The sequence below is a fragment of the Python bivittatus genome, unplaced genomic scaffold (assembly GCF_059951505.1).
Source record: "Python bivittatus isolate LINGU-HERP-01145 unplaced genomic scaffold, Pbiv_v1 ctg000220_np1212, whole genome shotgun sequence".
Lineage (NCBI taxonomy): Eukaryota > Metazoa > Chordata > Lepidosauria > Squamata > Pythonidae > Python > Python bivittatus.
In genome coordinates, this window is record NW_028277048.1 from 11,474,944 (window position 1) to 11,489,953 (window position 15,010).

At 40.4% G+C, this 15,010-nt stretch overlaps 2 protein-coding genes across 2 annotated transcripts; both read right to left on the reverse strand.

Annotated features, from left to right (window-relative positions):
• Positions 1 to 6,566: 6,566 nt before the first annotated feature.
• LOC103048496 (olfactory receptor 10Z1-like) lies at positions 6,567 to 7,529 on the reverse strand. Its single transcript, XM_007442540.2, has one exon. The coding sequence runs from the start codon at positions 7,527 to 7,529 to the stop codon at positions 6,567 to 6,569; it is 963 nt and encodes a 320-aa protein (XP_007442602.2).
• Positions 7,530 to 14,056: 6,527 nt separating this feature from the next.
• LOC103048728 (olfactory receptor 10K2-like) lies at positions 14,057 to 15,010 on the reverse strand. The gene has a single exon (XM_007442541.2). It carries the CDS (start codon positions 15,005 to 15,007, stop codon positions 14,057 to 14,059), a length of 951 nt encoding a protein of 316 aa, XP_007442603.2. The 5' UTR covers positions 15,008 to 15,010.

The window sequence follows — 15,010 nt, forward strand, 5'->3', positions numbered from 1 at the left end:
GCAGACTTCTATCTCAATGAATGCAATTTTCATCTGGTGTTCAATATGTTAAAAAGAACCATAATAACACTTAACAGGCTATTGTTGCTGCATCCATTTTTGACGCTGTATCCTGACAGCTGCTCAGTGTGTGATATCTGCTCAGCGTGACATGGCCTTGGCTACTACAGCTTGGTCCTCCGCTGTGTCAGAGCAGAATTGCCAACTATAGTCAGCTGAAAATTGCTAAGCCTCAATGCAAAAATACCTAAAATCCTATTTTGGCAATATGAAAGGTTGATTCTTTAAAGATAGATGAAATGTGAACCATTTTTCTTATAGCCCTTGTTTTCAGAAGGGGGGCAGTGTTGGCACTCCCTAAATTTTGGCATCCTCAGCCAATGTCTACTCAGCCTTAGCTTAAAGCCAGCCCTGGCCAATACTATCTGTTCATGCTATCTCATTTTTAAATAAAGTTTTGATTGATGATGTTTAACTTGTCCTCTGATTGAATGGAGAAAATTTCCAATATATCCTATATCTCTATCTCTCTCTCTCTCTAAAGATCAGGAAAAGATCACATAAGAGAGGCAATCATATCAACATACAATGAAACTTCAGTATGTAAAGTAGGATATTTTATTCCAAAATAAAACTGGAGCAATTTTTTGCAATGTCAGTCCAAATATCTTGCTTCATAAAAGAAAAGAAGTTACGTCCATGTCAGTTTGCTTGCTTTTGAAAGTCAGTGAGCTAGCTCAGCCCATTAATGACTACAGGTAGTCCTCAACTTACGACCATTCATTTAATGACCATTCAAAGTTACGACGATGCTGAAAAAAGTGACTTGTGACTGGTCCTCACACTTACGACCGTTGCAGCATCCCCGCGGTCACATGATCAAAATTCAGGCGCTTGACAACTGGCATATATTTACTATAGTTGCAGCATCCCTGAGTCACATGATCACCATTTGTGACTTTCCTTGGGGCTTCTGACAAGCAAAGTCAATGGGGATGCAACTCACTTAATGATCGCATCGCTTAGTGAAGGAAGTTCCAATCCCAGTTGTCATAAGTAAGTTATGTAATCTATAAAGTTCTCTGATCACAAATATTTTTTCACTGCTGTTGATACCCATTTACTTTTGATAGAAAGGAAGGAGCCATTTTCCCCATGCAGTATTTCTCTGAAGTAGAATTACATTTTATAAAAGTAATTGGTCCCCCACAAGATCAAGGACTGCCATCGCCCTTAAGATGCTATGTAGACTTTAAGATAAGGAGTCTCAGTTCCCAGGGGTGAATCTTTTGTCCCTAACAGGCAGTTATCTCCTCTTCAGCCTTAGTTAAATGTAAAGGCCCCCTTGAGACTAATTGACCTCTTGGCGACTCTGTGGACTCAGCCATATTGCTTACTTGGCAACAATACAGAAATACCTTTCTGTGGGATGCTTTTGTCAAGTTCAAAATCCAGCTTATGTCATTGTGATTTTCTGGTAGCCTTTCATCCCAGTAATAACTGGGCCTTATCTTCCTTACCATTTTTTTTTAGCTCAGGAATGCAGCTTATCCCTAGTTCAGCATAGCGAGTAAGAGAGCTGCAGGACAGCAGGCGACTGTAGATATAAAGCCACTGTCCTCTTCCAGTGAGAGGCAGAGTTTGTGTTGGGCTTCATGCTGAGAGAAGCAGCAAGAAATGGCTTTTTCCCTAGCCAGTTGTTGGCTCCAGGCCCTCAGAGTAATGAAAACTATAACTGCAGATTTCCTGACTGGATCTGAAATTGTCAGCCCTTAGAGGTACTCCAGACAAGAAGCACCAACCATGAGTACTAACGCTACCTTTATTCTAAGGTTACAGTAACAGAATCTTGCAGGTCTGAAAGCATTTCTCCCCTCCCTTACTTTTACTGTCCCAAAAATAAGGAGGGCTTCTTCTGGAATGCTTTCTCCACCCCCACCCTCCTTTGGACTCAGATTTCATTTATCAGACCATTTTCTAGACTGCAGCTCTTCCTCCAGTCTCCCAAGGTCATTCCCACATACCTTACAGAAATTCAGGCCCTCAGACCAAAAGTCCTGGAAGAACAGTAGAGTCAGCAGGAAAGTTAGAGGCAGAAGTATCAAGAGTGTTTTATTTCTATTCAGGACTCTCTTTCCCCATTGCCAGCCAATGAGGAAGGCAGGAAGCTGTTTCAACCAATGAAAAAGGCCTAGGGGTTGGCCCAGGGAGCCACGTGCAGGAATTGTTTGCCAGAGAAACTGCTTGCAAATGGCAGGTGGGCTGGGGTGGCTGCAGCTTTCTGGGTTGGGATGGCTTTGCACAGCTTCGTATGGCTGGACTGGGGCAGCTGCAGCTTCATGCTGTGCTATGGCTCAAGGCTTCTTGCAACCGTGCGGTTCTGGGGCTGATTGCTGTGCCACAAGGCAGGGTGCAGTTCAGCCAAAAGGGGAGAGATGTGGGGGGAGATGGTGGGTGAGGGGAGTTGGAGGTAGTCCCTTACCTTACTGAGGCTTGGGGCTGGTAAGAACCAAGCCTGGAATGGCTTGGATTGGGGTGGATCCTCAGCTAATGACCAGTGGAATTCACTTAACGACGGCAAGGAGAATAGCCAAGATTGCGGTGGCTAAGCGATGTGGTCACGTGATGTCTCGCTTTACGACCGCATTGCTTAGCAACAGAAATTCTGGTCCCAATTGTGGTCGTAAGTCGAGGACTACCTATACTAAGATCCTGCTGAATTCCAGAGTAATATTCAGGATGTGTTTTCTAAACTTAAAGAACAGCAGACAACAAGGAATAGAAATATTAAAACACCATTGTGATAGACCTTGTTAGGATAGTCTCTCCTTTCCAGTAAGAATGGGAACATCTTAGAAGAATAATTCAATTGTTTTAGTATAAAAACACAAATTACACCCAGTGTGTCTTCCAAAAGCAGCCATCTCAAGAGTAACAACATCTGCTACTGCCTCAAGCAGGCAAGTGGGTCCTCCTCCTGTATATCATCATTCTTTATTTACCACAACACTGGTTCATCAACCATCAAAGACAGCAGAAGGCTTTTGGAAATAGAGAATGCTATCACAAGCATTCTTGCTGGGGAGTAAGTGTTCAATTCACTTGAGCCTACTTCTGAATAAACATACACTCATAACAAACATTTGCTTTGAAGTGGAGCTGAGAAACAAGGGCACGTAGCAGAGTGTTCTCTTGGGCTATCTCAAGCAAAACAGTTTCCCTGGAGGTTCACCAGAACTGAAGAGAACACAGCTCTGTTGATCAACTTGGTATTGATAACTAAAGGCTATGCTGAAGAAGAATTATTCTGCCTATATTATCAGTTTTGTTTTCTACATTAAGCGGTGAATTTGCTTTTATAGGCATGCAGTTCAACTATGTTTGGTCTTGCATTTTTCTTTGTATTGCTGTTGTTGTTATATTTATAACCTACTCCACTAGGAGTGTTAGATGTTTTGACCAACTCTCACACTTCGCCAACAGTATAGACTACATATCAGATATGGTTTTCTAGATATCCATGCACTTTCACTGGGAGTGATGTATCTCTAATGCAAAAAGAACAGCCATTTTCCAACATTTACCATTCCTCATTGATTCTCTTTACTTTCATCAAACTAATTGGTCCTTCAAAGAGCATGTACTAGTATCAGCATTAAGGTAACAAACTGGTTCTTACTGAATTCTAGTTTCTAGCTGTGAATTCTTCAATTAATCAGGCTACTATCTCCAGCTCAAACGTCGCTGTCCAGTAGCAGTTAAATCCACATACACCCACAGTAATGAAAACGTGCTTATTGAATACATACCAATGTTTGTTAAGACTGGAGAAGCCTCCCAATTTTTTTATTGCCAATCAGTCATATGGCTAAGAACTAACTTCCCCTGATAACCATTAGGCAGTACTGATTGTATGCTGAGCCAGGCAGCAGTAGCAGACCAGCCATGTCATCCCATTTGTTCAGGGGATATCTTGGATGGTTTGGGACCAGTTCTGGGAGTGGAACTAAGACATTCTGCAGAGATTGTGTATTATAGTCTCCTCTGACTGATCTGGAAGCTGAAGAGGCTGATTCGATGGACTCTCAGCCTGGAAAGCTGGCAGGTAACCTCTGCAAAAGCAGCTCCCAGGATCAATGAATCAAAGGAGATCATGAGGAGGTCAAATCCTGACAGGATGCCAAGCCTAAGAACACTTCAGCTGTTAAGGAGGGCAGATCAAAGACAGTCAGCCCAGCTCCTTGAGAGCAACAACTTCTCTACTTAAGCCACACCAGCAAGACATAGTATATAAGAGCAACCTCCATGTTCTCTCTGCCTTGTTGGAAACAATTTTCTTGTTTGGACCTGTGTTTCTATGGTATCTTCCTCCCTCTTGTTCCTTGCCTTGCATTCAGACCCTTGGCTTGACTCTTAAATTTAAAGCCTAAATGTTTAAAAAAAATGTGGTAATGTTTTTATTTTAATAATAAACTTTTATCTTTTTATAATGCCTGCTTTTATTCACTTGCTATTTTATTTTAATTGTTGTACCCCACCCAGAGTCCCTTTATGTGAGATGGGCAGCTGTATAAATATGATAAATAAATAAAATAAAATAAAATAAACTCCTTAGTTTAGATGAGGATTTTTTTAACTGTGTTCTGTAGGACCCTAGGGTTCCACAAGTACTTGATGGGATTCCATGAGAGACTAAGGGTAAAAAAAAAAAAAAAAAACACACCAAAATACAGCCAATTTTCTATCATTAGAGCTTTGCTTCTCGATCAGAGGTTCTGGGAATTTTTCAAGCACCAGGTTCCACAACCTTAGAAAATTTGAAAATCTAGACCTTTGGATTGCTTCAGATTGTTCTCATATCTCTGCCTCTGAATACCTCCTGCTAGCAGCTTGTGGGCTGTTCAGGTTACAAGACAAGCAAAAGCTCTTTGAACTCACCCAACTTGAATTCCTCTCTGTGAATTGGGAATTGAAGTCCACACATCTTCAGGCTGCCAAGGCTGAGAAACACTGCCTTAGGACCTAGAGCCAGGTCCTTAGGTCTTGGCCATTAGCACATTTGAAAGTGGCTAGAGAAAGGTTGCTGAAGGAGAATTTGGAATTAAAGACCCTAACCCAAATAATCTTCTGAGAGAAAGCAAAGCACTAGTTCAGCAATATGTTGTCAAATTAGACTTGGCCATAAAATATTAGAAGGCAAATGAATGCTGGTAAACTAGGAAAAGATACTGGGAGATTACCAAAGCAAAAGTAAGTAACTCCTTAGAAAGAAACTGTGTCCATGGGATGCTACCTCTGTTTTTTTCCAAACCCCATTGTCATTGTAGTCCTGCCCCATTCCTTCATAGTTACATCCTCATGGCCTCACTGACCTCATGAGCATGTTATGTGCTGTTTCCAATCAGATACTTGTTCTTGTCTATACCCAAATAAATACTTGCTGCTGTATCAATCAACATATACTCTAATGTGCATAAATCTATAAAGAGAGACTGTAACCCCTCCCCTCTTTAGGTCTGTCTTCCCCAGCAAATTTGCCCTTCAATGTAATTTGTCCTATTCTCTGGTTCAAATGTGCTCCCAAATTCTCCTTTATGACATACTCTATGCATTGATTAATTCATCATCAGTCCCTCACCAAATCAGTTTGGTAAGCTGTTCTGAGCATGTTTTAGAAATGGAAGAGGCAAACAAATATTTAACATCATTTTATTATTTATTTTATATCAGGCTGTTGGATCTCCAAAGCAGCCCTCCCACTGACTTCTTGCTTTCCAAAAGGGGAAGGAAGGGGAAAGGGAGGTGATTTCTAATTTCTAACAATACACAAGGCAGACAAACAGCAGCAATAAAGGAAACATAAGAGTTAGAGGAAGATCTGGGGTATGAATGAGACAAAATAAAATAATGGATTTAGGGAAAAGTCTAGAAAGGTGGAATAAGGAGTGATGGGGAGAATAAGAGATGGACAGACCATGACTCCTCTTCACTCCACCAAACTTCGTTATGATATCTGCTCAGATGAGACCCAACTAATAAAGACCAGAGAGGAGAAGGCAGGAGAAGCATTATATAACAAGGGACTTAAAGGGCAAAATGCAATTTGCAACATGCAAGGGTGCACACATCTCTCACGTCAGGAACATCTGAAACCAAATGCCAGAATGGCCTGGCAGCTGCAAAAGGTCACCACAGGAACTCAGGAAAAGACACAGCTGCCCTAAGCTCTTTTGGACCAATTCTACAAGCACGCTTAGATACTGTACCTGCCAAATCACATAAGATCCTTTAAATCCAAAAGACTCTACAGCCCTATTATATCAGTCTCAGTAGAGCACTGTGATTGGGGACCTTGCAAAGCATTCTTTCAAATAAGAAAGTAGATCTGTAGGATTTTTGTTTTGTTTTGCACAATATCTTTCAGCAGCCCTCAGAAGATCCTAATTACTCATGAAACTTTGGGGAAAGAGCCAACCAATATTTCCTTTAGGTGGGATTCAGCTGCTTATTTCTGCCACTTTAACATCATCTCCCATTTAACCAGCATGAGTTATCAAATTCCCCAGTCAAAAATTCACACTTTTCTGAAAAGAGATCTTTCTTCCCCTGACCCTCTTAAAAGCGACCTTGACTTCCTTGTTCCTCAGGCTGTAGATCATAGGATACAACATGGGTGTGACGTTGGTGTAGATCAAGGAGACCACTTTGTCTTGCTCTAGAGAGTAGCTGGCCTTTGGCCGGATGTAGATGAAGATGGCACAGCCATAATGGAGGACGGCCACCACTAAATGAGCTGCACAAGTGGAGAAGGCCTTTTTCCTTCCTTGGGAACACTGGATCCTCAGAATGGCATTGGCGATGAACACATAGGAAGCTAGGATCAAGAGGAAGGGGACCAGAAGAGCTAACAAGCATGCCACAAAGACCAAGATTTCATCAGTGTGGGTATCACTACATGCTAGGAACAGAACTGGAGGGATGTCACAGAAAAAGTGGTTGATTTCATGGGAACCACAGAAGGGCAGCCGAAAGATCAGTGCAGTGAGCGCAAGAGAGAGCACAAAGCCGGTAGCACAGACTACAACCAGCAGCTGCAGGCACAAGGTCCGGTTCATGATAATGGTGTAACACAGTGGGTTGCAGATGGCCACATACCTGTCATAAGCCATTACAGCCAGTAAGAAACACTCTGAAGTGCCCAGTGCAATGAAGAAATACATCTGCACTGCACATTCAGGCAATGAGACTTTGCGGCTATTGGCTAGGAAGTAAGTCAGCATTTTGGGCACAATGACCAACGTGTAGCAGATCTCGATGGAGGAGAGATTGCGCAGGAAGAAATACATAGGAGTGTATAAGGTGGGATCAACCAAAGTTACCACCACAATTATCAAGTGCCCAGACAGAGTGACCAAATGCATGGCCAGAAATATCCAGAAAAGAAGGATCTCATACTCTGGTAGATTTGAAAAGCCAAGCATGACGAAGTCTCCAGTGCCATTGCTATGATTCCACTCCATCAAAGCCATCAGAATGCTGCACCTGGGGGAGAGAGAGCTATAGTAAGGAAGCTTGTCTCCTTCAAAATTACAGTCCCCAAACCTTTAGCGTGCAAAACAATCTCAGAGATCCTGCACTCTTGGTCAGGAAGAGATACATAAATATTTCTTTTTCCCTGATGAAATATCAGGAGCCAGACCATGAGATTCCTGCTAATGAGGGATCAAGTTAGCGAGCACTTCGGAATAGCAAAATTGTGGCTTAAAGACAGTAGAAACCATAGCCAGACCACTGCTAACCTCTATAGAACATTCTGAGCTGCGCTCTATAGAATATTCTGAGCTAAGGATTAATGTCTGACTTTTCTAAGTGTAGCTTTCAGTTGTTCAAAATCAGACTTTTTTTTTTGTTTCTTCATAGCTCCACAGAATATCTCTATAGACATATATTCCAAAATCTACTCTCTTTTCCATTCTCCCTCAGAACATTTATTCATTTAAAATGCAATTATAAAATGCTACTTTCATACTTAACACCATACTTGGAAAAAAATGGTTTTAAAGATAAGGGATTTAATCAGAGGCTGGGGTGATTTTTTTTAAAAAGGAACTAGGAGAAGGATTCACACGCACACACATACACACACACACACACACTCATGGTGGTCCCAATCCAGATCAACCATTATTTCTATATAATTTAAAATAGGAAATAGGTCAATGTATGTATTTTATGTATTATTTAGTTTGAACCCATCTATCAGCAGTATGATAAAATCTTTTTTTTTTAATTTATTTGAATTTATTAGCCATCCATCTCCAATGGACTCTGGGTGGCATACAAAACAGGAAAATCCCTAAAAACAGATAAAACATCAAACCCAATGGATGGCTGAGACTAAAATAATCTTATAGACAGTAAATATAAAACAAAATAGGGCCCTTCTGAAGCCCCCAAATCTACCTTCAATCAGGATAGTGCTGAACTGATTAATTATGATTCACAGAAAGGTCATTTATAACATCTTTTAGCATCAGTCAGCTTTCACTGAACTATAAAGCATGACTCATTACTATCTTATCAATGCAACAATGATTCAATGACTATAGAAGACACTGTTAGTGTCTATGGAGATTCTTCTTGTAGACCTTAATTTTGCTCAGAGGTGGAAACCCGCAGCTTTCCAGACATTGCCGTACTTCAACTTCCACCAGCCCCATACAGCCCCATACATCCACCAGCCCCATAATCCCAAGGAAAGCTGGGATTATCATTCAGGAACAATGGGAGGGCTACTAGTTGCCCATCCGTTCTCTAAGGAGACCTAATTTATAAGAGTACAAGTAAGAACAAAAGGTCATCAGGAACCTTCAGATTATTTTGGGGCTTGTTTCAGTTTGCTGTTATACATCTAACACAGACTTTACCAATCCTGTATCCCCACTCAAGAAGTTTTGGATAACTCCCAATTATAGGGCAGTAATCAGGAGTGATAGTGATCATCTGAAAGTGATAGTCTGAAAAGCAGTAAATTGGGGGTAGATCTGTTCTATGGGATACCCTTATTTGATCCCCTCCATTACTTTCCATTTCAGCTTGCTTCATTTTTATAGACCCTTACGCTGTGAGAATACTGAGAATCAGACAAGCTTCACTGAACATAATAAGAGTCTTTAGGAAACCTGCATATGAGTTCACTGATGGTTTCTTACTTCATTTGTTATTTTAAATAATCAACTTTGTGGTGGAGATGAGATTTGAAACAGAGAATTCATGAAAACTTCTTGGACAGTGTGCTCCAACACTTTTCTTTTTTAATTTAATATAAATTTTGTTATATTTTCCAAAAAAGTTAAAATACAGAAAAATCAAGAAGAGAGGAAGGGAAAAAGGGAGGGGGGAGAAAAGGGAGCATAAGAAAAAAAGAGTAGCTTCCAACTTTCCTTGGTACAGGTATAGATAGAGAATATATTCGCCTCTTACTCTAATATCTAGAAATATACGTAGTGAAAAAATAGTTTTTAATCTAATATTCAGAAAGATTCCTAAAAATTTATCTGTTTGGACAATGCATATGATTTGTACAAGATATTTCTGTAAGTATAACATCAATCAGCAAATCCCAAAATCAAAGTTGCATTTTTTTGAGTATCAAGCAAAAAGTCTAAGAGTGGTCCCAATTAGAGACAAAGTCAGACAGTGCCCTGTCTTTGAGCAAAGTTTCGCCATCTCAGCCAATTCCATTAGTTTCAGTATCACTTCTTCAGCAGTGGGTATTTATATATCCTTCCATTTTTGCACACATGGGAGTCTGCTCTAACCCTTTTCTGAGGCACATTTTCATAATGCAGGTAGAGACTAATGGCACCCGCTGACCCCAGTAAATCCTGAGACATTATTTTGGAGGAAAAGCAGCCACTGTGTTCAAGACTGATATTTTGCTCTCCAAAAATGCATTTGGCAAAATACTTCTTAATCCAGATAAAAACATCACAATTCGACCTCAAGTAAATGAAACGAAAAGCCAGAACTTACTTTTGGGTTGTTGGGGTGGCTCTTAGCTCCTGTGTAAACTGGAGAATGCTTCATTAAGGCACCCTAACCAAACTCTGCCATCCACAGTTCATTGCATATATCTTCACATAACTAGTTCACAAGGACAAGAACCTCTTTTCCGGGCAAGCAGAGACAACTCAATGGAATCAGAAAGATTATGCTTCTACGCTTTCTCTCTGTCTAATGATCCCTTTCTCTTTTTTTCTCCCTTCCCTCTTCTTCGATTCGATCAGAACTAACAATCAGAAACAGAATTGTGAAGTGTCTGGATCCGCCTTTGGCACCAAGAGGCATTGAAACATCACTTGAGCCTCAAGAGGAAAGAGAGAATGAAAAGTTTGAAATTTGTTAGAGTTAAGAAAATAATTACAGCTTTCCAGGGTGACAGATTTGCATATCAATCGTTAACTTAGAGAAACATTTTCTGATGAATGAATAGCAAAAGCTTCATTCACCGAACAAAGTCACCAAAGGGAATCTTTTCAGAGTAACTCTTATTTTTCAGTTAAGGGGAGGGAAGATAAAATTTGTACTATATGGAGAGAAAGATCTCTGTCTCAAGAAGGCCCAACAAGACTCTTTAAGTTCAAGGCCTAAAAGGTCTTGACTGCACCAAAGGCAACAATAATAAAAAATGTACAGGTAGCCCTCGTTTAGCAACTGACTTGTTTAATGACCATTCACAGTTACAATGATGATTAAAAAGTAACTTAGCGACCAGTCCTTGCATTTACTACCATTGCAGGTCTGTAAAACAAAGGAAAGCTGTAGTAAGATCATAAGCACAGTTGTGATTTCACTTAGTGACCACTTCACTTAACAACCAAGTTGCCGGTCCCAGTTGTGGTCACTAACTGAGGACTACCTGTATTCCTGACTTTAAGACTATTCCCTCAAGAATTCTTGCTTAATGATCTCTAAAACTTTTCTAATGGCTGCCTAATGTTGCCTCCATCTACATCTACATCTGGTACAAAAGACACAGGACAAATGTACCAGACCACACCTCTGATCTGCTTGCAGGGATTGTCATGGCATGGAATCAGTACAAAAGCAGCTTCGGTGATGATTATTCCGCTCCAAAAGAACTCATACTATTTTGGACAAAAAGGGAAGGGTTTTGCACAATAGTCCATGGTATCAGAGACAATCCAGTTTATCTATCTATCTATCTATCTATCTATCTATCTATCTATCTATCTATCTATCTGCAATAACTATGGGCAGTTATTAGCTTACTTTTTCTTCAAATAGAAGAGTCTGGATCTTCTTTTCTTCAGTTGTGCTTTGATTCCAGGAAAATAATTTCATGTTTCGGTGCTTCCCACCCATAGAGACACATGCTAGTGCTGCCCTTCCATTGCAATGTGACTTAAGGTTGCATAAATGTCATGGCCATTTACCGGGTAGGACCTCTCCAGTTGCTAGTGGCAAGCAAAGGTGAACACTGGTATAGCCTTTGTAGGTGAAAAAGTTGAGATGGTGGACATGACTGCATGATCAGAGCCCTGCCCTTTGTACAGGTATGAACTATTGACAGCACATATCAGGAGGAGGACTTTGATAGTATGGTCAAGTCCACCATCTTCACTTTTTTGACCTGCTCCTGTGGATGCCAGAGTTTTGGAGCCCCTTTTACACATTAAATGCAATATATGTTCTCTCTTCAGGTATGAATTCTGAAATTTTGATTTGATATGTTGGCAGCAAAAGGTTAGCATCACCAGTACGTACAGTGATTCCCAGAATTACTCTTTTTTTTTCCTTTGAAAAATAAGGTAATGATTGAGTGTTTAAATGGACAAAGAATTTTTTTTAAAGTAAGTCAAGGAGCTCTACCCTAAGTCTGGAAAGGGGATTTATTGAGAGTTGTTTATTAAGAGTAAGGGGAATATGATTGGCACATAATGATTCAAAAGTCTTGGCTTCTTTTGTCCATTTAAGCAAATTTAGGGAGAACAAAACCATGTCTGCTTAGAGTAAGCTTGGTATTAGAGGACCAGCTTGAATAATCATAGAATTCATGATACGAATTCATGATACGAATTCTATCTCCCTTCTCTTGAAAGACAAGAATAAACAGAAAGCTTTTAGCCACTGTTTCCTATTCCAACCACCCTAGGAAACGATGATAACCAGTGTTCAAACGAGTCGGGGTCCGAAATCAACTTTTGTTAAATTGATTTAAACCACTTAAATTGTGGTTTAAGATTTTGGCCTTTTCTAAGCCTGGTAAGCATATTTTACCAATTCAAATGTATTTAAGAAAAACCTATAGCTTTTTTCTTTTTCTTTTTTTAAGTTTTCCATGATCTATACTGGCATGCTAAGATCAAAGATGAGAAAGGGTTATATACAAAGATACAAGCGTTGTCCATATCTTGGTTTATTATGCTAAGCAGCAATCATCTGAATCTATAATGGCTGTGTCCATCTTCATCGAAGGGGTGGTTAGTGAGTTGTGGTGGTTGGTTTTTTGTGCCCTCATGAACAGGTCCATGCCGTCTTTCTGGCAACATTGCAGAAACCGTTTATCCCTGCCTTCTTCTGGGAAGTTTTCTACTCCCCAATCTAGGGCTGGGAGAGTGACTGGCCCTAAGCCACCCAGCTGGCTTCTGTGCCCAAAGGAGGACTGGAACCTGGGTCTCCCAACTCACAGTCCACCACCTTAGCCATTATACCACACTGGCTCTCTCACCTAACTCTAGCCCAGAATTTTTCAAACTGGGTCCTGCAGAATCTTCTGAGACCTTGACAAAGTTCGGTGATAGACTAAGGGCAGGAACAAGAAGTCAATCCCTAGAGCTTTTTTTAATTAACAGGTTTCATAGCCTGAAAAAGTTTGAAACCACCTGCCTTTGTGTATATGTGGATAATCACTCTTCTGTCCCTTCATCCCACTTCCCCCCAAGATGCATTGCCTGTCTAATCTCTATCTTCTTTCTCTTGCTTGGTTCTCTCCTGACTCAGCCTTCCCACTTAGTTTTTCTTTTTCACTGCCCCAAACACCACCACAGCATTATTTTTAAATGTTGCATGATACATAGAGGGGGAAGTCTGTCTTTTGTTAGAGAAAATAACAAGGGAAGGAAGCATATCCATCTCATGAAAGATGGAATGGCTACTGAATCATGAAAACTAGTATATAAGTAATGTGTTTTATTGATGGACTAAAAAGGATTTTTTTAGAAAAAGGTACATAGTAACATTACCCCATTTTATCAGCCTTCTCAGTGTGATGTCTTCCATACAAGCTGGAATTAGAACTCTCAGCAACCAGCCTGACTATGGCTATATTGGCTGAGGATTTTGGGAGGTGTAGTCCTAATACAACTGGAAGGTACCACGGTGGGGGGAGTCTGAAATAAATATTCAGGCAAACAAAAATTCTTGAAGTTTCAGTTTATTACAGATTTAGACCAGTACAATCTTGATGATTTTATAGTCATTTCCTAAAGTTTAATTCTAACCATTCTAGATTTTAAAAATGCTACTATTCAAAATTTGATTATGAAGCATCTGATTTAGAAATTCTCTCACCTAAATGATATGCAAGACTGTAATGTGTGAAATCAATTTATTGCAAGATATTGATTCAGCTTCATTTTTCAAAAACTTTCCATGTTACTTTTCCAACCTTAGTTGCTTCTGCACAATAAATGATCATTTGAGTATTTAGCACAAATGGATCCCTAGAAGGTTTATTACTTGAGACAATTAAAGTAATTTCTCTCACACATATCCAGAGAGACAGATATCAAGAAACAGGCTACAGAGCTTGACAGTCAGGATTCAAATAGATTCCCTGGGATCAGGGCATGAAGCTTATGAGTAAAGTCAAGAAGTTTGGGATTGGTTCAAAAATAAAATGTATGACACTGTAGAATCAACGCCCCCCCCCCCCGCAACAATTATTGATTTAACTTTTCTTTTTGGCTAAGGAAAAAAAAATGGTCAGATCATTTTCTTCTGGCAACTGGCAAGTCAATGCTTTACCTGTTTATTTTCCCATGAGAATACATTTCCTTTCCCACAGTCTCCTGAATGCACCTTTGACTTCCTTGTTCCGTAGACTGTAAATCATGGGGTACATCATGGGTGTCACATTGGTGTAGATCAAAGAGACCAACTTGTCTTGATTCAGGGAGTAGCTGGCCTTTGGACGGATGTAGATGAAGATGGCACAGCCGTAGTGGAGGATGGCCACAATCAGGTGAGCAGCACAGGTGGAAAAGGCCTTTTTCCGGCCTTCAGAGCACTTGATCTTGAAGATAGAGTTGGCAATAAAGATGTAAGAGATCAGAATGAGCAGGAATGGAATGAGTAAAATCATTGTGCAGACAAGGAACACAGCCACTTCATTGGCATGTGTATCATTACATGCCAGGAACAGTACTGGTGGGATGTCACAGAAAAAGTGATTAATATTATGTGAGCTACAAAAAGGAAGACTGAAAATCAAAGCAGTGAGTCCCAGTGAGATTGTGAATCCACTGATACAGGCTATCGCCAAAAGTTGTTTGCAGAGATTCTTGTTCATGATCAGAGTGTAGCGCAATGGGTTGCATATGGCCACATATCTGTCATAGGCCATCAAAGCCAACAGAAAGCATTCAGAGCCCCCAAAGGCAATGAAGAAGTACATCTGTGCTGCGCAGGCAGTCAAGGATATACTTCTGCTCTTGTCCAAGAAGTTGGCAAGCATTTGAGGCACAATGACCAGAGTGTAGCAGACCTCAATGAAAGACAGGTTGCGCAGGAAGAAATACATGGGTATATGGAGGGCGGGATCGACTAAAGTTAGGACCACAATGGCCAGGTGTCCTGAGAGTGTGATGAGGTGCATTAGAAGGAACAAAGCAAAAAGGGCAAACCGTACAGTTCCATTGGTGTTGAATCCAAGGATCACAAAATTATCTTCCATGCTTTTGTTCTGTCTGTGCATCTCCATTCT